Source organism: Mustela nivalis, assembly GCF_964662115.1.
Source record: "Mustela nivalis genome assembly, chromosome: 8".
Lineage (NCBI taxonomy): Eukaryota > Metazoa > Chordata > Mammalia > Carnivora > Mustelidae > Mustela > Mustela nivalis.
The window spans coordinates 70,299,607-70,326,894 of record NC_139027.1 but is presented as its reverse complement, the minus strand read 5'-3'; the positions used below and the strand labels follow the sequence as shown (position 1 = coordinate 70,326,894).

Here is a 27,288-nt window from a genome sequence, read left to right as displayed (position 1 = left end):
CTTTCCATCCCCCACCCGGAGAAGATTATTTCATCCATAATATTTCTTGATTGTTCTCTCTAGCCAGGGTTAATTCCCTCTTTTCAAGGAAGGACAGGGATGAAGTATGAAAAATTCACAGCAGCTTTTCTTTGGCAGAGGCTGGCTACTGACAGGGAAGTTTGTTACTCGGATTTAAAAAAAAAAAAAAAAAATCAGAAATCTTCCTCCCGAAGTACGGGTAAGGAGGGTGGGTAAAGTTTCAAAAACAAGTATGTCCGTACAATACAACCTTCGAAGGAAAGAGAAAGTTCTCTGACCCAAAAGAATAATATCAACCACTGTTCACATACGATTTTCTCCACTATCTCCTATCCTTTCCTTTTTATCAATGATAGATGTGCCTAGTTTTTCATTCACATACGGAGACAATCCCTGTATTCTGGAGGGAAAGAAATGTTTGTAAAGACCAGCAGACGGCGCCTGACTGGGGCAGGAGCTGCAGTGGGAAGGGGAAAAGGAGTGCCAGTTCTGCGGCAGGGCCCCTTCGTGATCTCCTCTCTCGGTTTCCCCAGGGCGCTCCCTGTTCAGCTGCCTCAGCCCTCGGGAGAGACAGAGCCACGGAAAGGGAGAAGTTAAATGCATATGAGATGATTAGCCAAGCACTTCCCACCGGTACAATTAGGCGCCCCACCCCCTCGCATACCCCCATCTGGCTCACCTCACCCACCCACGCTGTCTGCCCCTCCTGCACCCTGACTTGCCTTCTTCCCACGGGACTCTCGCAATTTTGAACAAAGGCAGGGCAGTGGGTGAGAACAGCACCCAGGGAAAAGGAGCAACAAGGTCCTGGAATACTGTGAGAAAGTGGTGAGAGCAGCAGAAACTCCTCATGCTTTCAAATGGATCTAGCCTCTCTGTTATTTAGAGCTAAGAAGCCCAGGTGTGCGGCATCACTCCTCTCCAGCCTGGCCACTCTGAACTAGAGAAAATTCTTGAGAGGGACCTGAGGGAAAGAAGGGAAGGGATTCCTAGGACCCACGGTGAGGTGTGTCTCTAAGCCACTCCTAAGATGAGGTGTCAAGAGGATTTGTTCTCACTTCACTTAGGTTAATCTATAGCTCCTCCTATCTAACCAGAATTGTCCCTAGGTAGGAAGCCTGTCCCTGAGGAAGGGGTATAAGCAGCAGCTGCTCTGGGGAGAAGATTTACCTAAGGAGAAGGGCAAAGGACATAAAGCTGAACCAAGTCTGAAAGAGGAAGGGGCCCCTTAGGGAAAGGGGGGGGGGCGGTTGTTAAGTCTCCACAACTTTCTTGCCCTGCCTTTTCAAGTAGCAGACTCAGCACTGGGAGAGAAGAAACAATGGTACTGGGAAAGACTCACCAAAACAGTTTGAGGTTTTATTTATTGGCAGTTCAGGGAATCTGCAATAGGCATTTATCTGAAGATGAGAGGAACCTGGCCTTACATTGTTGGCCACTCTGGAGAAGAAACCTACCAACCACTCTGCTCTTTACAAAGGAAACGGGTCAGGAGAATAGTTTTTCTGGACTCCCAACTTCTCCTCCAGGCAGACCTCCTGGCTTAGTCCAGCCAGCGCTCACCCACCTGCCCTCTTTGGGAAGCACTAAACTCTTCAGTAATTAGGAAGCAGGACCTCCCTAATCCCAAAAGCCTTCAGACAGGAACCATGGGATTTGGGATTGGGTAGCCAACCCTCTCTCTGCTCTGTTTAAAAAATAACTCAGTCCAATCACCAAGAAAGAGAAGTGTATTTGTGTGGGGGGTAGAGTAAAGGCACTGGTGTTCAAAGGTCCTCTCCAAGCCCGGTGGGCGGCTGCCCAGCACCGGAGAGGGTGCCAGGGCGACTCTCCTACCTTCTCCAATTAAGGCAAGAGGCGGGGGCAAAAGCAATTGGCAGCCTGCTGAGCGAGTCCTGGGACCAGCCGCTTCACTGCCACTGCGGTCTGGGCACACTTTGAAGGAATGTGCAAGCTGGAACCTCTCCCTCCCCCAGGCCTGGGAAAACGGGCATAAGGTGGGGCAGCACATACAGCACAGACAAAAGGTTCTGCAGAGTCCTCCTCTCTGTGGCGCTCAGGCCCCTCGGCTGAGCGCGGCGCCCCATCCGGCCACACCGAGTGACCTTCTGGCTAGTAACGCCCCTTTCCCGCGGGGCCCAAGCGCCCGGCCAGGGATGGTCCTTTCATAGGTGCCCACATCTTTTCTCCCGGCACCCCGACAAGAAACGCCCCTCCCACCCCTCACCACAAACACCCGCGACGCCTTCCCCCAGCCCCTTTCTATTGTCTTCAAAGAGATTAGTGGCTCCCACCAAACACACCCAAATGCACCTCCCTTTCTCGCGCTCCCATTTCTCTGAGCCTTAGGGGCCGAGAAGCGAGCGCAGGGTGAAAGGGAGAGAGGGAGTAACCCGCGAGAACTTGGCACCTCAGACCCACCGTGTCCGCCTCGCAAGGATGCCGGTGACCTGTAGATTGCAATAGGCACTGAATGATGCTTGCTGCTGCCATGGAAATGGTGGATGTGGTGCGCTCCCAAACTGGACGCCCCCCATGCCACTCCTAGGAGGCCGCTGAGGGTGAGCGGGACTATCCAGAGCAGGGCCAGGCGCCCCCCTGCGCCGCCGCCGCCGCCGCCACCACCGCCGCCGCCCCCGGGCGAGCCCAGCTCGGCGCCGCACCGGAGCATCCTCTGGTACATGGCGGGGCGCCCGCCGAGGGGCAGCCGCCGCGGGAGGCAAAGTTTGGGGCGCGGGGAGGGGAGAGGGCGCCGAGGAGCGGGCGGCTCCGGGTGGGCTGAGGGGCCGGCCGCCTCACCGCGCCAGAGCACCCATCCTCTCCCTCCTTCGGACAGTCTTCTCGGGGTCCTGGAGTCCGCCGTGCCTTGCACCCCAAAGAATCCGAAACATAGCCGATGCAAATGCAGCTGATGGGGGGCTTGTCCGGGAAGGCAGCCCCGGGAACAGCGAGCGCGGAGCGAGCGGCTGCTCCCAGATTTCCAGGGCTCCAGGTTCTCGAGAGATACTCCCAAAGAGTTTCGGGCGAGAGTGCGTGCCGGGGGGTGGGGAGCGGGGAAATTGTTTAAAGCTCCTCCCGGAGGGTCCTCACTTCTACATGACAGCCATCCACCGCGAATCCACTAGGTAAATCCATTTAGCATTGTGTGTGGGGACTGGGGAGGCCACTTCGCCGGCCCAACCTCCTTTCAAGGGAGAAGCAGACCCCATGAAATCGAGGCACCCCTTCCCTCCATTCAGCCCCGGCCGGCTCCCCGGATCGCGCCAGCCTCCCCCGGGCAGCGCGCGGAGCAGCGGCGCGCATCGCCTGCTCCCGAGGCAATCTCCGCGTCCGCCGCCTCCTGACACTTACGCCCGGCGAGGGGTTCAGAGGGAAGAGTGCACCCTTATGAAGGAAGCGGGGATCGAACCGGGGAAAGAGAGCTGAGGAAAAGAAGCAGCAGACGAAAGAGGATGCAGGGGGAGAAAAAAGAAAAAGAAAAAAGAGAAAAGAAAAGAAAAGAAAAACCACACACGCTGGCGAAGCGAGGGGCTCTATGCAAATCTGCAGTCTCCAAACAGCAAATCACTGAAGCTCGGATGCAATGCAGAGGACGAGCCTATGTAACGAGGGAGGCTGGTCTAGCTTCCCACAGAAATCGCCCTGCTTTGCCTCTCTCGAGCATTCTCCACACATCAAAGGGACACGTGTACGGCGATGCGGGGAACACCTAAAAAGCAACTCTCCTCTGCCAGGTGATCCCTCCGTCTGAATTACAACGGCAAATGGCACCCTTCCCCTACCCCTATGGTTTAGATGTAACCAGTGTTTTGAGAGCTCTTAAAACGGAAAGAACCCGGCTCTTTTTATTGGACCAAACTTGTTCTGCCAGGTGTTCAAACCCAATCTGCTAAATATCGTTTGACACCATCTACTCAAGTATCAGTTTTGGTGATCTGTTAATTACACATATTACTCATAACAAAGAGTCCTCATTCCCACTACAATACCATATCTCACATAAGGCAGTGGAAGTGCAGGGAACCAAAACACACGAGAAGGAGGGAAAAAAAGAGTGAATTTGGCAGCCAAGGAAGAGACAGAAAAAGAATGAAAGAGAGGAAGGAGACAGGTGGTAAAGAGGAGGAAAGTAGATAGAAACAGTGTGAATGAGATTGCTTGTACTTCAAACGTTTGGGGGATATTTAAGAACCCCCAAGATCCCTAGAGAAGCCCAGATGTGATGGTGCTTCATAAGGGTGGAGTTCTGCCTTTCTCTCACCCTTTCTCATAAGGAAAATGGCAATGGGAAACAAAAATTCTTAAATCTAGTGCCTCCAAGGAAGAGAGCATATTTATATCCCGTGGATGAAATGCAACATCTTTAACTGGAAGCTGCATGTCCTGGATGAGAGACCAGCAAAGACAACACAACCTAAGAGTAAAAATCTAGGATAGCAAGTGGAGTTGGCAAAGAGGACCACAGTCACCAAGCAGATACGATTTAGGACTATGACAGAAATACCTCCCCAGTTTCCAAAACATGATAAAAACTGTGACATGTCTAGTGGCTGGACATTTTTCGTCTTTATTCCTATTTAAAAACAGAGGAAACAACTCTGATAAAGCACTGCTTCTCAAAGGCTCCTCACTGACTATATCATCCCTTAGATCAACAAATACAAAGTCCTGTATGGGGGCAAAAAAAAGTAATACCAGGAGGATTTGATTCACATCAGCCACTCATGGAAGTGGTGACTGAGACTTGTATATTGCCTCCTAGTTCATTCAGAGTCACCCTGGGACTTTGGTGGTAACTATGTAACCCCTGTCCAGGGGCCAACAAATCAAATCCGCAGCAATCCAGTATCTCACATTCCTGTCAAGCTTATATGATTCTACTAAAAAATAATAATTCTTCAGTAGTTCACTGAATTGAAATGGCTTAGCCATGTTAGAGAATATGTTTTTATCTACTTAAATACACCATGTCTCCCAACTTCCAACAGCTGTTCAAAGAGCAACAGAACCTAAATTCAGCACCTTCCACTGTGTACTGTTCCTAGCTCATATCCCCAGGCCATTTTCCTTTTCATTTTGTTATTTTTTAGCATGAGTATTTTAATTCATTAGCCAAGGGTTGTGTATATTCATTTTTAATACATCAAGTAAGCTTTAAAAGGAAAAGAAGAGCAAAATCATCCCAGAGGTATGGTTTTAAGACTCTATGTAATATTCTCATTGTAACATCTCATAGTATTAGTCTGGACAGAGTCCTGGATTGGGAGGTAGGAAACCTGGGTGGCATTCTTGGCCCTACCATTTACTGGTTATGTCACATTAGACACTTAGCCTCTCCCTGAGGCTCCGTGGCTTCCTTTATAAAATAGTCATGTTCCTATTTTTCCTAACAATCCCATAGGGCAGGAAGGCTATAATGCTATATTTAATGTGAGAGTACTTTAAAACATATCAAATCCTCCCCATAATTGAGGCACTATGTCTCTCCTCTCAAGTGGGTCTAATGTATTTGAACTGGTTAGCCTGCACGATTCTTCAGTTCCTTTCCATTGGTAGGAAATGTAGAGCATTGCATTGTTCCCCAATACCCTTGTATATGGTGTTGATCTGTCCTTGCCTCTCCAACCAGATGGTAGATTCCTGAAAGGGAGAGGAGTCAAGTCTTCATTTGAACTCCCTCACGTGCCAGGCATATAGGAAATGTAAGTTAGCCTCTTGGTGCATACCGTCAATTCTCACTATTCATCGTAGTTATGGTCTATAAAGTCACTACTGGACAATGAATTACAGAACACTGAACCATTGCTCCTAGGTGGTGGGTTCTTAAGGCTCTGGTCACACCACTTTCATCAGCTGGTTAATATATAACTTTCTTTTATGTGTTTTTTCTTTTTTTTTTTTTTCTGTTTAAAGACACTTTATTTAATGTATTTGGGTTCTCTTTAACACTGAACCCACTGTCAACCTCACTATAATTCAAGCTTAAGTAAGGCTTAGGTAACATAATAACCTCTTTTCTCTGAAAGGCATACCACAGGCTTCTTATACTTAGGAATGTTAGAACTCTGGCACTACAGTTCAGGGCCATTTTAAACAGCGAAATCACAAAAACCGAAACCAAAACCCACAAAAAAAAACACAGAAATGTGAAAACATGCCACTAAACAGAACACAAAAAAGAGCACCTGTTCATAGTATGAGGCAGAGTGTTGCCTTGTTTGGCCTCTGCTGGGAACTGGGTATTAGGGACTGAAATTCCTTCCCTTTCTGCGTGTGTCTGTTAATGACCACCCTCATGTCACTATTATTGATTTGGGAGTTACAAGTTTAAGTGAAGGCATGAATTCATATCTGGGTATAATGAGCACTTACTGTATTTGTTATTCTCTTTAAAGAAAAATAGAGAAGGATGGGGCTGGAGCTTTGGAGAATGATTTATATAAATTAAAACCACAGGAGTAGAGTAAGTGGAGAAGATTCTGGTGAACCTTCCCAAGAACATTCAATGAAGAAAAGGCTCTCCTGCCTGTCTTATATTGTCTCAGGACTAGGGAGATAAAGGAGGGGTTAGGGAAAGGATGGGCCAGAAATCTCGGTTTTACTGGAGTCTCCAGAGCTAAAGAGTAAAGATTTACGGCTGCCTTCAAAGAAGACACCGTAGCTACAATATCCAGGCAGATGTTTGGGCACATCTGTGATACCTTCGGGGCTCTGGGGTGAGTGCTGTGATACTGAGGCTGCAATATTTGTTACAAATGGTTGTAATTTGGCGGACTAAGGAACAACTCTCTGTTGAAAGAGGGTACAAAAGTCTCAAAAACAAACTTTTGCCTAATCTGGATGAAGGGAGTAGAGCTTGCGCTTACTCTTTATGTCTCTTGAGTTGGTCAGTCCTTGTGGTTATTGCATTGTGGTTACTGCATTATTTAAAGGAAACTAAGGCAGCAGCATCTGACAAATTATTGTCAGTTGAGTTAGGAACTGGTTGGAGGAGACATGGTGCTTGGCTGCCTGTAATTTACTCTTAAATATCTCGGCATAAACAGTGTAATATAAATGTGTGTTAGTGTTCTGTGTCCCAGGAGTGTCAGCTGCCTTCCTCAGGAATGTATGCTCCAGTGTCTCAGCCAGAATTACAGAAGCCAGAGGTAGCTTCTAGAAGCCTTGCCTATCATCATCTCCAATCATGATGTGGCTTTGCTCATTAATTACAAAATATGTCAAGAAAAGGTTATTACTTGTGAAATAAATGGCTTGTCAATTGGTATAATGGAGGTTAGGAATGGGTTCTCTTTCATGAAATTATTAACATTCAAGATCAGTGGGTTAGCCAAAATATTTTACAAACACATGCTTTGCTTCTACTTGAATAGAGTCTGTGAATCTAAGAGATCTTTCACCTTTTACCATAAGGAATGGTGCCACAATAATAGTAATATTAAGAAATAACATATTCGTAACTGGCACAAGTCTGAGAGATATAAATGTGTTAGTTCGTTTAATCATCACAAAACCATAGGAAGTAGGTGCTTTTTTAAAAAATCTCATTTATTTATTTGACAGACAGAGATCACAAGTAGGCAGAGAGGCAGGCCGAGAGAGAGGAGGAAGCAGGCTCCCTGCTGAGCAGAGAGCCCTATCTGGGGCTCCATCCCAGGATCCTGGGATCATGACCTGAGCTGAAGGCAGAGGCTTTAACCCACTGAGCCACCCAGGTGCCCCAGTGGGTCCTGATTCTGATTCTGACAGATGATGAGCTGTTCACTGCCATATTTGCCAAATCCTTTTTGTAAGACATTTTTCATGTACCTAACAGAACCAAGAGCTGGAACTTCATTCACTTCCAGAATAGGCTATAAGATTTTGCTCCTACTTATTAATAAATGTCTGTTTCTGTAGCAGCAGTTGGTTTGCACTTTACATTCACTATGACCTGCACTCTTGGAAGTGATTAATGCTCCCCTGCCTCTAACCACTGTGGCTACTGAACTCTACCAAAAGAACACAATAGCTGTGCATGGAAAATTGTCGTAGGCCCACTCACGGCTGATAATCTGTAATGAACAAGAAGTTAGGTAGCCTAAGCTGGACAACAGCATTAAGAAATGGGAGATGGGTCTGACAGCTGAGAGGAGAAAAACAAAGGAAATGGAAGGAGAGAGAGGACCATGAATGGAGAGAGAAGATGCAGAGAAATGGAAAAGGACAGGTCATTTCAAATTATTTTTTTATATTTTAAAAATCAACCCTTCTGTCTCAAGAAACAGGATGGTTGTCAGGCAGACACTTTCAACCTTTTCGTGTTATCCTTAAACTTAATTGGAAATTCTTACAGCTCAGTATTAAGCTTTTTAAATAGAAAAGTAGACACTAAAAGCAGCAGAGGGGAAGTATATTAAAACCCATAGGCAGCACCAATCTTTTAAAAATTAAAAATGAGGAAAGTGTCAGTCTTGCATTTCACATTTCTACTAATGTCAGCACAATGGAAAGGCAAGAAGACCCCACATAATTGTCTCCCTGCATTTCTGAGTCAAGACTGAGAGAGAATAAAGAGGTAAAGACTCAGGAGAGGGTGTCATCTGTGAAGCGGTGGAGACAAACCTCTGACCCTGTTTCCTTTCTGGGTTAGTACAGGTCCCTGTGGGCTTTCTGAGAAAGGATCTGAATAGGAGAGCAACAGCAGTGAGAGTAAAACCAAACCAACCAGCCAACCAAGCAACCAAATGACAAAAACAAGAAAAAAATATGTCGGGGCTCAAAGCATCCCTGGAGCCCTACAGGCATAATAATGTCACTGAAAAGTCAGGTTTATTTATGAAGTGTTTCCTAACTGGAAGTTAAGGAAACTGGAAGTATACTTTCATCTCCCACCAAACATAATCCAATCACAGATATAGACTGGTGAATACCGTCAGTGTAGCTATTACCTAGAACCTCCACACCGACATATCAAATGAGAGGGAGTAGTGAGAACCCAACACGATACCCAATTCACTCAAATTAAACTAAAGCCTGGATGTGCAGTTTGACTTGTAAAGCATGATTAGATTTATTCAAGCAAGGTTAGTTGCATAATTTAGGGCTGTTTTATGATCTCTCTTTTCTCTTGACCTATTTAATAAAAATTTCATGTATGACATCCTACCTAAAATTTATTGGCTAGGCACCAAGGCGGGGTTATAGAAATTTCACTGCAACAGCATCTTTAAGTATTGGGGGCTTTTCTTGGGCATCAGCCAATCATATGTCATCTCTCAGTCACGGTCATCATAATTGTTTGTACAGTTATTTCAGCCAACTGATGTTGTTGACGCACTCTTCTGTAGGTTCCTGCTATGTGATGTGAATATATTTATAACATCGTGGAAGAACATGTGGCTTGACTGCCAGACTGTGAGTTTGAGTTCATCATTATTATTCATTTGACATTGGGTTTAATGGGCCCTTGCCCTGGTTTCCTCACCTGTAAAATGATTATAATGCTGTGTGTAATGGAATTGGAACAGTTTCCAAAATATATTAAGCACTAAATAAAACTTACTGTCATTTATTCATACGTACATGCTCTAGATCAGTGTTACAAACATAATGATGTGTATTGTGATTTTTTTCTTTAAAGGACTTATTTATTTGTGAGAGAGAGAGAGCAAGTGCACAGGGGGAGGAACAGAGGGAGAGAGAATGCCCAAGCAGAAACCCTCTGGGGGGGAGCAAAGACTGATGTGGGGCTCGATCCCAGGACTCTAAGATCATGACCTGAGCTGAAATCAAGAGTCAGATGCTTAAGTGACTGTGGCACCCAGGCAGGCGCCCCTGTAATGGGATTTTTAACGTAGGCCATTTCAAACTCTTCCCTACTTGCTCTATGGTCCAGTTTGGCCATCTCCCCGATAATCTTTTAGTTTAGTGTCTGTGTCTCTGTGGTGCTCAAACTTTAGTATCCTGGAGGATCATTAAAAGGATCTGTTACATCATAGATTGCTTTGCTTTTTTGATTCCCTTGCTATGTAGAGATACTAACGATTTGCATTCTTAACAAGTTCCCAGATAATGCTTATATTGCACGCCCAGGGGAACCAGATTTTCAGAACCACCACTCCATCTAAATGTCAAAGTCTTTGCCAAAGGTTTTATTAACCAACACTGGGCAAGTTTTTTAATCAGCCTTCTTACAAATAAAGTCACCTTCTTAGCAGTGTACTCAACGCAGACAACAGTGCTGCTCCCAGATCTCCTACTTAAAACATTATTTAAAGACTTCAAGATGTCTACCATATAATCCTACATGTCCTCATCTCGCATCTTTCTTCTATTCTGTTCAGAATAAACAAATAAATAATTAAATAATTAAATAATTAAATAAGTTTATTTTAAAATGAATAATTAATTAATTTTCTAAAGTGCTCTTCCACCCTATCTTTTGCATTTAAGCCCTTCTTCGTTTAGCCTGGCTAGAGGCAGGTAGACACTACACGAGGGCTCAGTTCCGATGCTATTAACTTATTAGCCACATGGCCTTATGCAGGTTATTTAAATTCAGTTTTCTTACTTGTAAAGGGGCTTGATAATGGTACAGTTGTTGCAAAGATTAAATGAATTGACAGATGTAAAGTACTTAGAATAGTGTCTGGTACCTAATATATACATGTATTAGCATGTGCTTGTTTTTAAATTTTATTTACTTACCTACTTAATTTATTGAATAGGTTATTCTTTCCTCTTCTTTTATGATACGGGGAAGTAAATCAGAAATGATGAGAATGTCTGTTTCCATATTAAACCTGACACTGGCCACCCAAATAGTCCATCACCATAAAACAAACACACATACAACATAAATAAAAGTCCCTTTCAGGTTCTTTCTTATCAGGCCTCCTGTCTGACCAGCAATGGCTACAGGACAGTCAGCAACCCAACCCAACAACCTGGGATCTGTCTGCCTGCCTTCACCAGCAGTCTGCCAAGCAGATCCATCACTGCAGAAGAAAGAAGCATGGGATTATAGCGAACAGAGCTAGACTTGGCAACATAACTATAAGGCAAGTTAGGGAGATATAAAAACTGACACACAATTTGCAAATTCCCTAGTAAATATAGATATCCAAATCCAGAACCAGACATCACACATGTATGACGAGCTCAACTCCCTGAAGGCCCAAGCACTTAGAACATAAACCAATTTGATCTATCCTTATGAATATATGTTCTGGGACGTATATGGCCATTTTACGGCACAGAGAGGAATTTAATCATGCAATTTGAATTGAATCTCTAAATAGGTTTGTCTGGGATCTATAATCTAATCCCCTTTCAATTCAGGATAAATATATTGGATTACACATTTTGTCAAGAGTGATTTTTTTTGACGTTAGTACTATAGTTAAGTTAGTACGACTATCATACTACAAATACCTGTTTTCCGGGTAAAGTCAAAGTTCTTTAACATGGCATATTAAGCTCTTCAAAATTTGCCCCCACCCTACCTCTTGCTGTCTTTTCTTCATCTCAACTTCTTTCACCTCCCCTAAAAACATCCTTGGCTCCAGCCACAGAATATTTCTCTTCCTGGAAACACACTTTAGTCATTTTCCACTGCCCCTGCTGTTCCTTTAGTAAAAATCATCTTTTCTCTCTTAATACCTCATTCATTCTTCTGCCAAATTTTAACACATAAGTCTCCATTGGAACTTTTTCTGAAATTTGTCAGTTATTTGCTACTTTCTCAGGTGCAGACTATCACAAATACCACCCCCCCCAAAATACCTGGGATATGTAAAAAAGTATATCCACATTATTATTGTGCTGGATGAATACAGTATCAAACTTACTGGTTAAGTCTATCTTCATGTTTATGAGTTTAAAATAACCAAAACCAACAGACAAAGGAAACAAATCATCTTCAATTTATCCTTACAGGCTTTTGGTTAGCTCTTTTATTGCCTAAAATATATAAGAAATTTAGGCTGAACTGTGATTTGAATGCTAAATAAATTGGTTTTGAAGAATAAGGGAATTTGTTGTCATATTTTCCTACTCATGCTATAAACAGATGTCTTTCTTTCTTATACTATGTAAAAAGAAAAAAAAAATACCACCCAGCAAAGATGTTTGCTGCCAAGCTGAATTGCAGAGCAAACATTTATAGGTAACTTATAAATCCCTGAAAATAGGATTTTATAATGGAAATGCTGGCACCATTTTAACTATAGCCATTCAAGTAATATCACCATAGCAGAATTTATAATCTAATATACTCATTCTGGGATGGACGAGAGATTAAGCTTATATGTGTCAGAAACTTTCAGTGGCTCTGTTCAAATTGCATGATCATTCCACAGAGTTCAAATCTCTTGAAATATTTATTTCAAAATGAGTAGTATGTGCTTCCAAACATTTAATCTTAAAAGACAGATTATATTTTTTATACTTGTATGAGAAATATATGACCTCTGAGGCATTTCAAAAAATCATTAATCACTGAGGAGGTTTTTTTGGTTCTTGTTTTGTTTTGTTTTGTTTTGTGCGGGGGGGGGGTTGGTTTTAGGGTTTTTTTGGTCTTCTTTTTCCTTCATGAAAGAATTAGTTTCCTCAGATTTTCTCTGTTCTATTGCTGAGATGATTCCCCCAGAGAACTGTGTGTTTATCTTGACAGGTGTTAGTAGATCTGTAGACCTCTGTGGAATTGTTCCTAGCTGCACTAAGGTACAGTAGAAAACATTACATCTACAAACTAATGAACTTACCTTACTGCATTCTAAATAAAATAAACCACACAGCAAGTGAAATTAATCTGCTAATGTCTTTCTAATGAAGCTTTCATTAGGCATATGGTGTGGTCTTCAATATTTAACACACGATAGTATTAAAGAATACCTCATGATTTTTAAAAAGCTTACCTGATGACTGCCACATATATTATTTTCCAATGAACCAGTTTACCCTCACTGTCTTTAGGTCCTTAATCAAAGTGATACAAGAAACATTTCAAATATTTTATATCCAAACGGAGAGAAGAAATAAATGTCCTATCTACATTTACCCTTAAATAATTAAAACTAGATTTGCTGTTCTAATTTTTAAGGGTGGAGAAAGCTTTCAATTTTCTGTGCAATGTAAAGACTCACATACTAATAAAAATTAGGAGGCAGATATTGAGAATGAAACTACTTAGGTCCAATTTACAATGTTTTGCCTTAAAATAATGCTACCTCCTATAACAGCAAACACCAGTTTCCGTTGTGGTGAAAACTGGACACTTTGATGGGCAATGGAAGATCAATGGCCAACACCATTAGTATCCCTTCATTTTGGCAACATTTTGATTTGTCATTTGTTAAGAAAATAATCTAAAGCATCTGGCAGGAAAAACTACCTATGTCCAAATATCCCCAGTTTTGGAGCATGTGCTATTCCATTCCATCTAATATTTCTAGTATCACACAGAAGAGCCACACAAAAGTCACCTCCTCACCGTGACACTATGCCAAAGTCTTAAATCCTCATTTGAGGCTCCCATGTAAATTATCTCCTGCTTTGGTATAATCATAGTTGTCCAACTGAGACTTGAGGATCTTACTGTCATTATTTAAATTTACTTATTTCAACTACTATTCACTGCCAACCAATAAGAGGTAAGAAGACAGACATGGTAAAGGTGGGTCTTTTCTCCTTTCGCAGTAGCAGCCAGAAACAGTATAAAAGCAATGGATCATGAAGAAAAGCAATTTCCTACTTGAGGGATTAGAGAGTACCCTCTCTTGTACTGTTAAATCAAAGTTTTAGTTATTTTTTCAAGTAATACTGATTTTTTTTCAATTTACATGTATAGTCTCTGGAGAAGCTGCAAGGGACCCCCGAACACAGACCCTCTCAACCAATCAATAAAAGAGAGAAAGAAAAGGCGGGGGGGAGGCAAAAAAAAAATGCCCTCCTTTATGTTCTACTGCTCTGAGCAAGCCTTTTACACAGCATGGGGGAGGGGGGAAGAAGAAAGAAAAACAAACAAAATTGGAAATCGCTACACAAGCTAAAAATATTCAAGGAAGAATTTGAACTGATATGTGAGGCTTTTTTCTTTTCTTTCCTTAGGAAAAATAAAGGTGATTTCTATTTTCAAGCAGCTCCCATTAGCCAGCATTAGAAAATTGAAAACTATGCAAATTTCAGCAAATGTTTGCTTCATCTTTTAGGTTCACAAGAATATTAACCACTGCTATTAGTATTACATTCCAATTTGAAGAAGTTTGTAGCACAAAACTGTGCCCTGGAATATCATGTGAAAATCTTAATATAAAATGCATTTACATGCCAGGAGCAGTAACACACGCTTTTAAATAATAATGGCAAATAATAGTTCCATGTATAAAATGTGGAGGAGGAAACTCACGAGCCTGTTTTCACAGATCCCCCTCCCCCTCCCCCTGCTTATTTGAGGCTTATTGCTTCTATGAGTCATGTTTATGGAAACTGCATATTTTCTACGCTGAAAACTGTCATGTCACATAATTAAAAACAAAGAGTCCCACAACTAAATAATAAAGTTGTGATAAAACCTTATAATTTATTTCAACTTATTCCTCAGTCGTCCAATTTTATCTGCCTCCATTCTAGCCTTCACGCTGTTAACAGATAGTTGAGGTACAGTGGTTGATTAGTGGACAAAACTCTAGCTTTTCTTTTAATTGCCTGTCTTTCTCTATTTTTTCTTTTTTTTTCCAGTTTGTCAAAATAGGATGCTATTAAGACTTTTTTTTAAAAAACTTTACAGCCTATAGAGACATTAAGAGCAGGAGAACAAGTATATTAACGTAGTAGATATTTTCCATTTTATATATCACTGGAGTAATATTTTCTAAATTTGGTGGGATAGTCTACTGTATAAAGTAGGAAATTATTTATGAAAATTAAAGTGATTAAAAACCATACACAGAGACCAAATTAGAAGAGAACAGATCTATTACAACCCAGCAGAATAAGATTTGTCTGTTGCAATCACATAACCTTAGATTAAGGTTGATGTAGTTCAGCATGGCTGAGATAAGTAGGATTTGGAGGGATAAATGATATTTTCACCCAGTGCAAATTACTCAATCCAATAATAAACTGATAAAAACGGGTTAGTTTGGCCAATGAAATTTTAATCTACTGGGCTTCCAGGAATGGGAATTAAACAACAACAACAACAACAACAACAAACAAGAAAAACAAAACAAAATAATAGCAAGACTTAGACTGCTGACAGGTTACAGAATGGAAAATACGTTGTGATTTCCCAGACAGTATAAAAATATGATTTGTAATAAGATTCAACTCTAGCACTAAAGAGTCCTATGGTTTCCCATGACTCACTAGGCACTATCTATATATGAATACCAAGATTCATTTTAAAAATTGGTGACTGCTCCGTTATAGTTTTTTGGGGGACAGCCCAGTCCTTGGCTTGCATATCAAGCTATCAATCTAGAAAAGCAGTTGTAGCAGATACTTTTAGTTTTGTATGCAATATCTATTTTGCCTTTTCCCTGGCAAATTGAACCAATTATTTTGGAGGGAGAGGGAGGAATAAAGTACATAGGATGACAAATATGCTTCACTAAAAATACTTGCTTTCCCAAACCCCTTTACAGTCAGAGTGCCTTTGTGACCCAGTTAATCTTCAGGAAATGTAAACAAGAAGGCACTGGGATTGTTTTTTAAAAAGTCATATTTGGATAGCATGTCCCTTGAGGCTTTTTGCCATAAAACCTTATTCTTCCTGTCCCAGATGCAGATTCAATACCCATGGGAAATACCCATTCTGAGACCATGACAAAATGACACTGTGAAGATAAAGAAACAAGAAGACAGAAGGAGTCAAAATACTTGATGTTTTCCTGCAGGAGTTACACTAGCCCTGCGTCACCTAACAATGGACTTCTTAGATTTGCAAAAATAAACCATCTGATGTAAGTCATGCTATTGGTGTCTGGAAGTTTGATGCATAACTAATATAACTAATTTCTTGGAAGGATGATTAGTTATATGAGTAAGTCAGCCATCCACCCTGGGCTCTAGGAGAGTCATTTATCCTTAAGGAAAGTAGGTGACATACTGCCCCAGAACTAATATTAAAAAGAGTGAGAATATGCTTTGGGTTTCTCCAGAACCACATGCATTGTGGAAAGTCAAGGCAGCTGTTTTAATATAGGGACCCATTAAAAGTGAAAATTGGGAAATAAAGCTACCCAAGGTCCTTAAACAAGAAGAAAATGGCATTTAGTAAAGAACATTATGGAACTGAAGGGAATTTTTTTTCTCCCCTCCCCCAGCATGCCAGAAGAAAAAAAAAAAAAAGGAACATTCCATTTCTTAGAGTTAGGTAATTAGAGTCTGCAGAAAACACACACAACCAGGGGGTCTGTAAAGTGAGTGGGTCTTATCTGTAATAAAATCATCTTCCCAGGCAATGCATCCAAGCATGAGCAGGCTGGTATATATTTATTTGTGTGTTTGTTTATCAATGTATCTAATAATTTACTTATCAAACGGGTATTTATCAAGCATCTATTCTAAAGCAGATCCTGAGCTTGTCCAGGAAGAAGCCACTAAGGGCTTGGTTCTAGTTGAGGAAATGAACCTTTGGACTAACAGCCTCCTTATCTTGAGCTGGGCTGATGATCCCAAAACACTGAAGTCTGTGAAAGGATAATTTGTACATTGTAGCTTACAGGACTTTCCCTGTAGATGGAATCAAATTGGAACTGAAGGAGTGTTCTTACTTCTGCTAATACAGTTTCATACTGAGAGAGTTTCAAAGCAGCAATGCACACAACTCAGACATGCTTATTGACCAGGTGTTTACCACCTATTTGGCAAATGCTGTTTATGAAGTTTTTAAGAAACAAATATTGATCCAAACAATTCCCTTGAATTTAATATTCTGTCATTCTTCAAGGCCACTATTAACTTTGATGTACACATGCAATTACCTGTCTGTTTAAGGAGTTGAAATTGCCCTAACTCTTGGGCACCGCACCATGATTAAATGCATATAAGCAACAAGTGTTGACTAGGGCAGCCAGAAAACCACTGTGGCGGAAGATCGATAGTTACATTATATACCAAAGAATGTCTTTGTTACTGTTTCCTACAGTCCTCCAAAATATGGATAAAAATTCAAAGCTGGACTTGATTTTTTCTTCTGCACACATGTTCATGCAAATGCAAATAAAAATTATCTAGGAAGATTCCAGAGAGCCCACAGAGGAGTGAAGATTGTTAAAATTATTATAGAGTTCTTAAAACACATCTTCAACTGGCAGGACATCCTTTCCATCAGACTCCCATATGTTTCAGAGCAGGAAAAATTAACAAGCATGAATGTAAAATCCTGCATGTAGGTTTGAGAAAATAAACAGCATAAACAAAGGATGAGGGAAATCTGATGATGTTGTTAGTGTAAAAAAGAACTAGGGGATTGTTAATGAACAAAAATGTAGTAATAAGCAACAATTTGATACAATTGTTAAAAAGACACTTGCATGAACTAAAATCAAGCATGCAGTTCATTTATCTGAACTTTACTTAAGATACATATGGGGTACAGTTTGATATACTGGGTACCCATTTTAAAAAATACATTGAGGGGCTCCTGGCTGGCTCAATTGGTGGATTATGTGACTCTTAACCTCAGGGTGTGAGCTTCAGGGCCACATTGGACATAGAGTTTACTTAAAGAAAAAAAAAAAAATATATATATATATATATATATATTACATTTTATGTATATAAAAATACATTGGTAAATACATTGGTAAAAATACATTGGTAAACAGAAGAGTGACCAGAGGCTCAGAGGAGCCAGGTTCAGTCAGGTGTAGCAGAGATTAGGGGGAATAATTACAATCATCCTCAAACACTTGTTGGGCTTTCATACAGAAGAAATGCTTTATGAATCTATTCTTTACTTTTTTTAAGATTTTATTTATTTATTTGACAGAGATCACAAGTGGGCAGAGAGGCAGGCAGAGAGAGGAAGGGAAGCAGGCTCCCTGCTGAGCAGAGAGCCCTATGTGGGGCTCAATGCCAGGACCCTGGGATCATGACCTGAGCCTCAGGCAGAGGCTTTAACCCACTGAGCCACCCAGGTGCCCCTATGAATCTATTCTTTACTGGCTTTGTAATTAGAGGAAGGCCCAATAGGTGGAAACCCATTCCTTTGTAAGAAGATATTAGTGTTCAAATAAGTGAAGTGAAGGTTCCAGAAAGAACTGTTTAGAAACTGAGAATTTGGAACTGATTGGCATTCCCACAAGGGACTTTCTGATTTATTCCCCTGTCCTGGAATCTTGCCTGTGAGCCTTTCCTTGGATAAGCAAATGATGAAGCTTGTGAGAAAAGATAAAAAGAACTTTAATCTAATTGTCAGCCAAGGAAACTCAGAGTAGATTCCTATTTGAGAGTTGCAGAGAAAGAACACGAAGGCTACCCTCTGAAGTATTTGTGTATAGCCTGGTCAGGCAAGTAACTCATTCCCAAGTACCTTCTTGGGGAGCTAGGTAACTATCCACATGAAAGTAGACCTAAGTTTATTATCTAATATATTTTCAATCATATGTCTATAGCTCCAGGGAAATGTGTCCCATGTTCCATGAGGACCATAATACATCTAAGAAAAATAATTCTAACATAAAGAAACTGAGACTGCATGTCTCCCAGTTAGGAAGCCAAAAAAAAAAAAAAAAAAAAAAAAAAAAAATTAAAAAAAAAACAGTCTAAGGGGAAGAGAGAAGATGAGATCTCATTGGAGAACATAGAAGGGCAAGGTCATGGCGATGTGAGAAAAAGGTGGGTAGTGAAGAATCTTAGCAACCGCAGACACGAGGGAATGAGGACATGTGTAAAATAAACCAAACAAGCAAAGTAGCTCATTATATATTATGTATTTTCTATGTGCTTTCCATCAAACTCCTCTGCAATTAGACTGTACCATCCAAATTATGAATTTCTGACTAAGTTTATTATAGGCACTGCATTTGATCATAAATATAAAGAATTTTATCAGTACTCTCATTAAACCTGAAATCTTATCCTTTTGTGCCAAATCACCTGGACAGATCTTGCAAAATGTTAAACACATCCTACAGTTCCAAGTAAACAGGCACAAATAAATTAAAATAGCAAGATCTTACCTGTCTTTGGTATTCTAGTGGAACTGATGTGCATCTACCTTATATACTTTTTATTTGAAAAAGTATCCAGTTTTTTAATGTTCTTTATGATTTTGGACTCTAAGTGCCCTCCACAACATCTCCTCTGGTCTCAAACACCCACATATCCGAAGCTAATTGGCATTTCTGTAGCAGGGGATACTGAAATACCCACTGACCCACAGCTCCCAGAGGATTTGTTACTTGAAATGGTGGCCAGCATCTCCTCCCACCCATTTTTGTGAGCTGATGCTTCCTAAAAGTACACAGACCCAATCACGGTCATAATCTCCCAGTGCCGTAGTGGAGGAAAAGCGGGGAAGGCTCACTGAACCACTGAGGAGAAGGTTGTGGTATAAACTAAGCAAATTCAAGAAGGCAGATAAAATACCAAAAGGATGACATAAAATGAGTAAGGACCATGGTTAATGGGCAGAGATAAACATAGCTCTTGAGAAAAGATATTACTTCTATTTACTGAAGACTCCTCATTTTCTAACACTCCCAGAAAGTCTCCCTGTCCATTCTCCTACTCTGTTCACTTATTTTTAGTGCCATTTATGTGACATGACTTCAGCCCCCACGTACGGACACTGTGTGGACGGATACTGACTCTCCAGCTCTATCACAGCCACGTTGGAAGGTCTACGTCATAAGCTGCTTTGATTCTCCATTTCATAAGCAGGTTTTTCTTTTAAAAATGCAGTCTGCTGCCCACTTACAGTACTAATGCATGAAAGTACAGTTTAAAATTGCACTTCACCCTGGACTTACTGAATTTCCGGGGATGTGCTCTAGAATCTGCATTTTTTAAAAAAGATTTTATGTATCTATTTGACAGAGACAAGTGAGAGAGGGAACACAAGCAGAAGGAGAGGGAGAAGCAGGCTCCCCGCTGAGCAGGGAGCCTGTTGCAGGGCTTGATCCCAGGATGCTGGGATCATAACCTGAGCCGAAGGCAGTTGCTTAATGACTGAGCCACCCAGGTGCCCCAGGAATCTGCATTCTTAACAAGAGACTGAAGAAAACTAGCATGCACCCTTATTTTCCAGCCAAAGGCCTTGCACAGAGCAGGAGCTTGTAAATGACTAGTACTGCTTTTAATATAATGCTTTCTGGCATGTCCACATGTATTTATGAGAAATTAAAAAATGCTGATTTGCTCAGGGGGTCCTCTGTCTGCCACAAGATAGTAAATGCCTTGAGGGCTGATGTCCTACCCAGATAGTTCTTCGTAACTCCTTTTAATTTTTTTTCCTATAGCACTAGGTACTTCCTAGAATGCCCCATAAATGTTTATGATAAGGAGAAGAAAGAGAAAGGTGAAGGAGAAGAATTGGGGGGGGGGTAAATTTATGGCTGGGAAGCACCAATGGGGGGTTATTCAGAAACTCCTTTACTTTGATGAACTGGAATTCAAAAGTGCTAATGAAGTCTCTACTTAATCCTTCGACTTAATTCCTTTGCTCTACTCTTGCTAACATTGAGACTTACCCATATAATATTTTTGAGACTGATAAAGACTATATTGATCTCTATATCCCTCCTTAAAATTGATTTAAAGAAGATCATTTCATTTCTATAAGCACATGTATGTTTGCATGTTTGTATATGTAATTATTCACATGGATAAACTCAGCAATGATCCCTGCCAATTAAGGGCAGTGTTAATGAGCTGTAAAATGGACTCACCCAGTCATCCATGCATTCCAATGGTCTCTGATTACAAAAGGCATTCCTCCTCTTTAACTCAGGTCTAACTCCCACACAAACCTTCTGTGCTCTCACTTTATTACAAATAGCCAAAAGTCAAAATTGGAAATTGACTTGAGAACATATTGTTTATGCCCAAGCCAATAGGGAAATGAGGCTTTATTGCCTCTATTCTTCAGGATTCAGTTTTTTGAATTGTAAAAAGACCCCCGCTCTCCACTTCCATTCCCTCCCAAGAATGGGTCCTATACTCAAGAGTTGCTTTTTAATAGAATCAAATATTTTATTTTATTTATTTATATATATATTTTTGAGAATGGAAGCTCTATCTACATTAAACATCATCAAATCACAGCACCTTAATTATGATGATGCTGTGACCTAGCAGGGTTACATGATTTACTCAGAGGTGCAAAGTTAATTAAATTACAGATCAGATTCTTATCCTAAGATCTATGAACAAGCTTCAAGGAGACCAAAAACCTTCAATGTATGCAAATTCTGTGTGCACTTATGTGCATTTTTATGGAGAGAGGATCCATCATTTTATCAGACTCTCGAAATGTAACTGAGATAGTCACTGTTGGTAGTGAAACTAATACAATACTTTTTAGAACTAAAGAAGGGGCACCTGGGTGGCTCAGTCCTTAAGCTGCTGCCTTCAGCTCATGTCATGACCCCAGGGTCCTGGGATCCAACCCTGCATTTGACTCCCTGCTCAGTAGGAAGCCTGCTTCTCCCTCTCCCACTCCCCCTGCTTGTGTTCCCTTCATCACTGTGTCTCTCTCTGTCAAATAAATAAATAAAATCTTAAAAAAGAAAAAAAAAAAAGGAACTAATGAAGAAAAGAGTTGAAGGTCATGTAACCTAAACTTATACTCAATATCAGCCTTGGATACTATTTCTGATGCATAGCATGCGAACTCTACCTGGGATGTTCAGATACTAGTGACTCACCATCTCTCATATTAGCATGGTTCAAAGCTCTAGTCATTAGGAAGATATTATTTCTCCATATACTTTCTTTCTTATATTTTCTCTCAAAGGTCCAAGCACCGTCTTTTGAAGCCACAAAAATTAAAGCCATTTTTGCTTACTCAGAATGCCTTTCGAATACTAGAAGATGACTGGTATACTCCTTTGAACTTGTGCTTCTCTGGTCAGAAGAGCCAAGATCCCAGGGCACCTGGGTGGCTCAGTGGGTTAAAGCCTCTGCCTTCAGCTCAGGTCATGATCCCAGGGTCCTAGGATCAAGCCCCCCCATTGGGCTCTCTGCTTCCTCCCCTCTCTCACTTTGCCTACCTCTCTGCCTACTTGTGATTTCTCTCTGTCAAATAAATAAAAAATCTTAAAAAAAAAAAAAGAAGAAGAAGAAGAAGAAGAGCCAAGATCCGTTACAATTCTAGCTGCCTCTTTAGACTCATAGACATACAGAGCTGGAAGGAGCCCACTTCAGCTTGTCAATTTTCTGTAATAAGCATATAACCCCAAACTGGAAACGTTCTATTTGTGATCTGACTATCCAGGAATATCTCTTTTTGGTAGGTATTTTTGCCTTTTTACTTTATCTTATTTTTTTTTCTCCACAGGAAGATCACAGTATTTTACTGTTTAACTGGGAAGATTAGGGACTAATGTCTTTTCTGGAAGTTTCCCATTTGAAACAAAACACAGCAAGACACATGCACTCGGTCATTCAGACCAACACTTCCTATTTTAATATAATGATGTGAACTTAAATAAAACATATGAAATATCCAAAAGAGAAACATTACGCACTTTTATTTTACCTGAAAAATCTAGCAGTTTTTCCACAAGCTGAGTCAGAAAAAAGAACAGAACACCTCAGATATATAAAAGAAGAATAGTAAAGATGGCTTGGAGTATAAAGCTTTTCCATTTCAAGTGTTACAAAAATTTTCCTCAGGTACTTGTTTTAAAAGTTCCAAAGAACGGTTTCTCTCAGTGTCTACTGACAAACTTCAGTAATGTAGTGACAGTCATGCAAATAACCTAAACTTAATATATGGACAAGACAAAAAAAATCAGTCCTTTTTTCCACTCCCATATTGATTTTTCACACCAACATTCCTCAAAGACTTATGAGGAGCACTTATCCTACCAAATGCTCTATGAAGATGAAATACCTATAGTGAAGTACATTTCAAAAATATCCCCTGCCATAACTGCTTCTCTGTGATTCCTATTACAATAAATTGCAGGCTCCAAGACCCTCCCTTTCTGAAAACAACACCGATGTTGCTCAAAACACACTTTGGGTAGTAATGCACCACAAAGATCCAAGGAATCAGATTTCTATCAAATCTCACTTTATTCTAATACCTCAACCAATGTGAGTGTGCACTTTGGGTGAGTGAGACTTGTAAGTCTCTATGATGATCGATCCTTCTCTGCCTGGCTCCTGGTAAGATCCAACAAGCCCTAAAGAAGAGTTAGGTACAAAGCCTTTTTTTTTTTTTTTTTTTTTTTAAACCTCCCATGGAGGTAGATGAAGGCTCTGGGATCAGGCTGGAAATTGTCGATATTCCTCTTCCACTCCTGGCAGCTAAATGGCTACGTGAACTCACAACTCCCCCAGCCCTCATACTCTTACTCACAGAAAGATGTAAAATGTGTAGCGATAAAGATTCAGGTTTGTGAGGGAAATTTTACTTTGGCTTCCAGTCAATGCTGGGTGCTCTAATTCCATTTTTTAGAGAGGTCTAAATTGAAAGAGTTTAGGTACACTTTTTTTTTTTTAAAGATTTTACTTATTTATCTGTCAGACAGAAATCACAAATAGATGGAGAGGCAGGCAAAGAGAGAGAGGAGGAAGCAGGCTCCTTGCTGAGCAGAGAGCCCAATGTGGGGCTCGATCCCAGGACCCTGAGATCATGACCTGAGCCAGAAGGCAGAGGCTTAACCTATTTAGCCACCCATGTGCCCCTAGGTACACATTTTGTATCATTCTCTGAGAGTCCTGGAAGAGAAGAGGGTCCCAGATGAACGGCATTCAAGAGGAATCTAGTCTTGGCTATCATACCATCAAAACAGTACCAAAGATACTATGATCATTTATTTGTTTGTATTGTTTTAAGTCCATACATTTTTAGACATTCAAATGGAAGTATCTGCAGGTCATTGAAGTGACGCCCTGGATTTGCTTCAAAATCATCTGTTAAGAGGGTAGAAATGCAAAGGGATGAAGTTATAGATAAAATAGTACTGACCTGGGACGCCTGGGTGGCTCAGTTGGTTAAGCAGCTGCCTTCGGCTCAGGTCATGATCCTAGCGTCCTGGCATCGAGTCCCACATCGGGCTCCTTGCTTGTCAGGGAGCCTGCTTTTCCCTCTGCCTCTGCTTGCCATTCTGTCTGCCTGTGCTCGCTCTCCGCCGCCCCCCTCTGATAAATAAATAAAATCTTAAAAAAAAAAAAAAAATAGTACTGGCCTGTAAGATTATTGTTAGAATTGGATGATGAATTCCTTTGGATTCCTTGGATTCCTTTACTTTTCTCTTCTCTTTATCTTTGATTGTTATGTTCTATGATTAAAGTTAAATAATACTAATAGTAAAGCTGAAAATCCCATACAGAACTGCCAACCCCTATAAATAAACTCAGAAATGAGTGGAAGCATTGGGGAGTTTTTGCCAAGTGGTCAAGGCATTCACTACTGTAACAAGTAATTTCTGCTGAGGCTACTATTATCAATTGCAACACCCTTAAGCACATGATGTTCCTGGGCAAATTCTCTTTATTTATTTGAGTGACTGACCCCATATGACAAAAGAGAAAATATTACAATCACCAGAAAACCATGTGATTACGAATTGCATGGTCACCTCATAGCGTGAGAGTTTTCACAGTCAATAACTGATGTAGAGTTAAGAATCACTCTCAATATTTTGAAACTATATTATTAAAATCCACATTTTGTGAATTGCAAATAACTGCACTGTGGATACCAGCAAATGCAACAAGTTTCTGTGAAAGCTTTTTGAGTTTCAGAGGCTTCCTTTTGACAGATATCTTAAGTTATAGAATGCAGCCATCAGCAGTCTGTAGAAAAATGAAATACTGCAAGTCTGTTTTTATGCAGCTGGGATCAAGTTACTAAATGGATCAAAAGAAATAATTTCTTTGAAGAGGTAGCTGTTGACACCAGTGGCCTAAAAATAAGTGCAATTTTGTGGGTACAAAAACTTGTTTATATCTCAGTGGAAGTAACTAGATATAGTTTCTATAAATATACTTGCACTCAAGATATACTGGATGCCACTCTAAACATATTTTAATAAACCTCAGTTTAACAATACTATTATTAAGGGGAAATTGCATGCTAGCCTTTGAATAACTGACATTGCTAATGACATATATTCTTACCAGGCTTAGTTTATGGGGTTAATGATTTTAAAAACAACCAAAATCATTACCCAACTCTTACTCTGTGCTACACACACCAGCCAGACACTTTCCAAAACCATTTCATGTGATTTTAGAATTAAATTTAATTTTTAATAACTGGCTATTAATACCAATATTTCATAGGTGAAGATGCTGATTTTCTGAGAGAGTTTTAAGTGCAACTTGCCAAAGTTGACACAGGTGATATGTGTCTGACTTGGAATTTAGGTGCAATTCGATTTAATTCCAAAGCTCTTAATCCTGAAATTATATGCTACTTATTAACATATCAACTGATTTTAAAATATAGAAAATAAGTAACAGCAATATCTTTTTAAATCTCTTTGCATGTGAAAGGAAGCTTAAGCTGGAAATTAGGCAAACAGAAAGATTTATACCAATAGACAAAGCATATTGAAAATTATAGAGAACAAGTGTAGGAAAGCTACAAGATAGCTAAATTTAACATAATATAATTTTTTGTCACAATAAAAAATTGGAAAAAGAAATCAGGACCATCAGAGGATACAAGAGGGATGCTTGATCTAAGAGTGCAAATGAAAAAAAAATTAAATACATTTTTTAAGGGGCACCTTAAAAAGGGGCTCAGGTTAAGCACCGGACTCTTGGTTTTGGCTCAGGGCTCAGGGCATCATCTCAGGGTTGTGAGATCAAGCCCCTCTTTGGCTCCTCACTAGGTGTGAAAACTGCTTAAGATTCTCTCTTGAGATTCTCTTAAGAATCCTCTTAAGATTCTCTCTCCCTCTCCCTCCGCCCTTCCAAAAAAATTAGTAAAAAAAAAATAAATAAGTATACTTTTAAAGATTTAGTAAAAAATATATATCTTTAAAGATTTTATTCATTTATTTATTCAAATAAATGGAGAGAGAGAGAGAGAGAGCATGAATTGGGAGGAGTAGAGGGAGAGGGAGAAGAGACTCCCCATTCAGCAGGGAGTCCAACCTGGAGCTCAATCTCAGGACTCCAGGATCAGGACTTGAGCTAAAGGCAGCCACTTAACCATCTGAGCCACCAAGTCATCTCCCAAAAAATATTTTTTAAAGAAAAACATTTAGGCTCTGAAGTAAAAAGATTAACGTAACGCCTTTACAGAGAATAATAAACTAATCAACAAATAGAGTTATATAGTCCTGGTTCTAAGACACAAAATATCCTCCAGTTAGTTGCTGACTCACTTGGAACACCTATTGTGTACCGCTCAGAGGATGCTGGCTAGAGCAAGGTCTTAGGTTCAAAGTCCTGTGGGAGGAAACAAACAACTGAAAAAAAAAATGTATTTCAAAAGATAACATAACAATCCTAGACATCATCTAAGATTAATAAGACACAAAAAGCCAAGAAAGATTAAATTTTGTAGAAAGCAAATTAAAATTTTGTAGATAGTAATATATTAGAAAAAAATTATACTCTACAACTCAATATTAATTAATTATTTGGGTATGTATAATTCTATATTGCTGAGGGGAGAATGTAAAATAAATGGTGAAAAACAGAATCATTTTTATTATTTCATTAATACCTGCAGAAAATGAATTTAGAAATTGCATTTGAAGCTTCTAAAAGGCTTATATAAATAGCACAAGAATATTTCCTATCATACATGTCTGAATGAGGGAATCGATTTTGATGAAAACTTTAAAATTTAGTGGTTTAGGTTGTGAGAAAATTATTTGTCTCCATTCATATTCTATTGGGGGCAGTTCTAAGACTTGCTATTCCATCAAAATTTGAAGCGGGATGGGAAATAAATAAGGGGAAAAAAAAACAGGATGGAAGTTACAGCAAACCTCCAAAGAATATTCCGTTAATCCTACAATGTGTGTAAGCTACCTAGATAGTGCTGGTGAATTTGTTCAAAATATTGGTGAAGTGTGGGTTTATTGAGTTTTGAGCTATGGTTTTTGTAACAACCTGATACTAGAGACAAAAAAAAAAAAA

General features: G+C 40.2%; 1 protein-coding gene across 35 annotated transcripts in view; it reads right to left on the bottom strand.

Annotated features, from left to right (window-relative positions):
- NRXN1 (neurexin 1) overlaps positions 1-27,288 on the bottom strand; it is a 1,174,729-nt gene that overhangs the window by 443,605 nt on the left and 703,836 nt on the right. For 2 of the 35 annotated variants that reach the window (XM_082745365.1, XM_082745367.1), the window contains exon 1: positions 2,443-3,599. The exons of 31 other annotated variants lie outside the window; for them this stretch is intronic. In XM_082745365.1, the coding sequence (XP_082601491.1) occupies positions 2,443-2,704 (262 nt within the window). In that variant the 5' untranslated portion in view covers positions 2,705-3,599. Of the gene's footprint in view, positions 1-2,442; positions 3,603-27,288 lie in introns of those variants that run through there. 2 more of the 35 variants (XM_082745368.1, XM_082745369.1) reach the window with 2 other exon arrangements.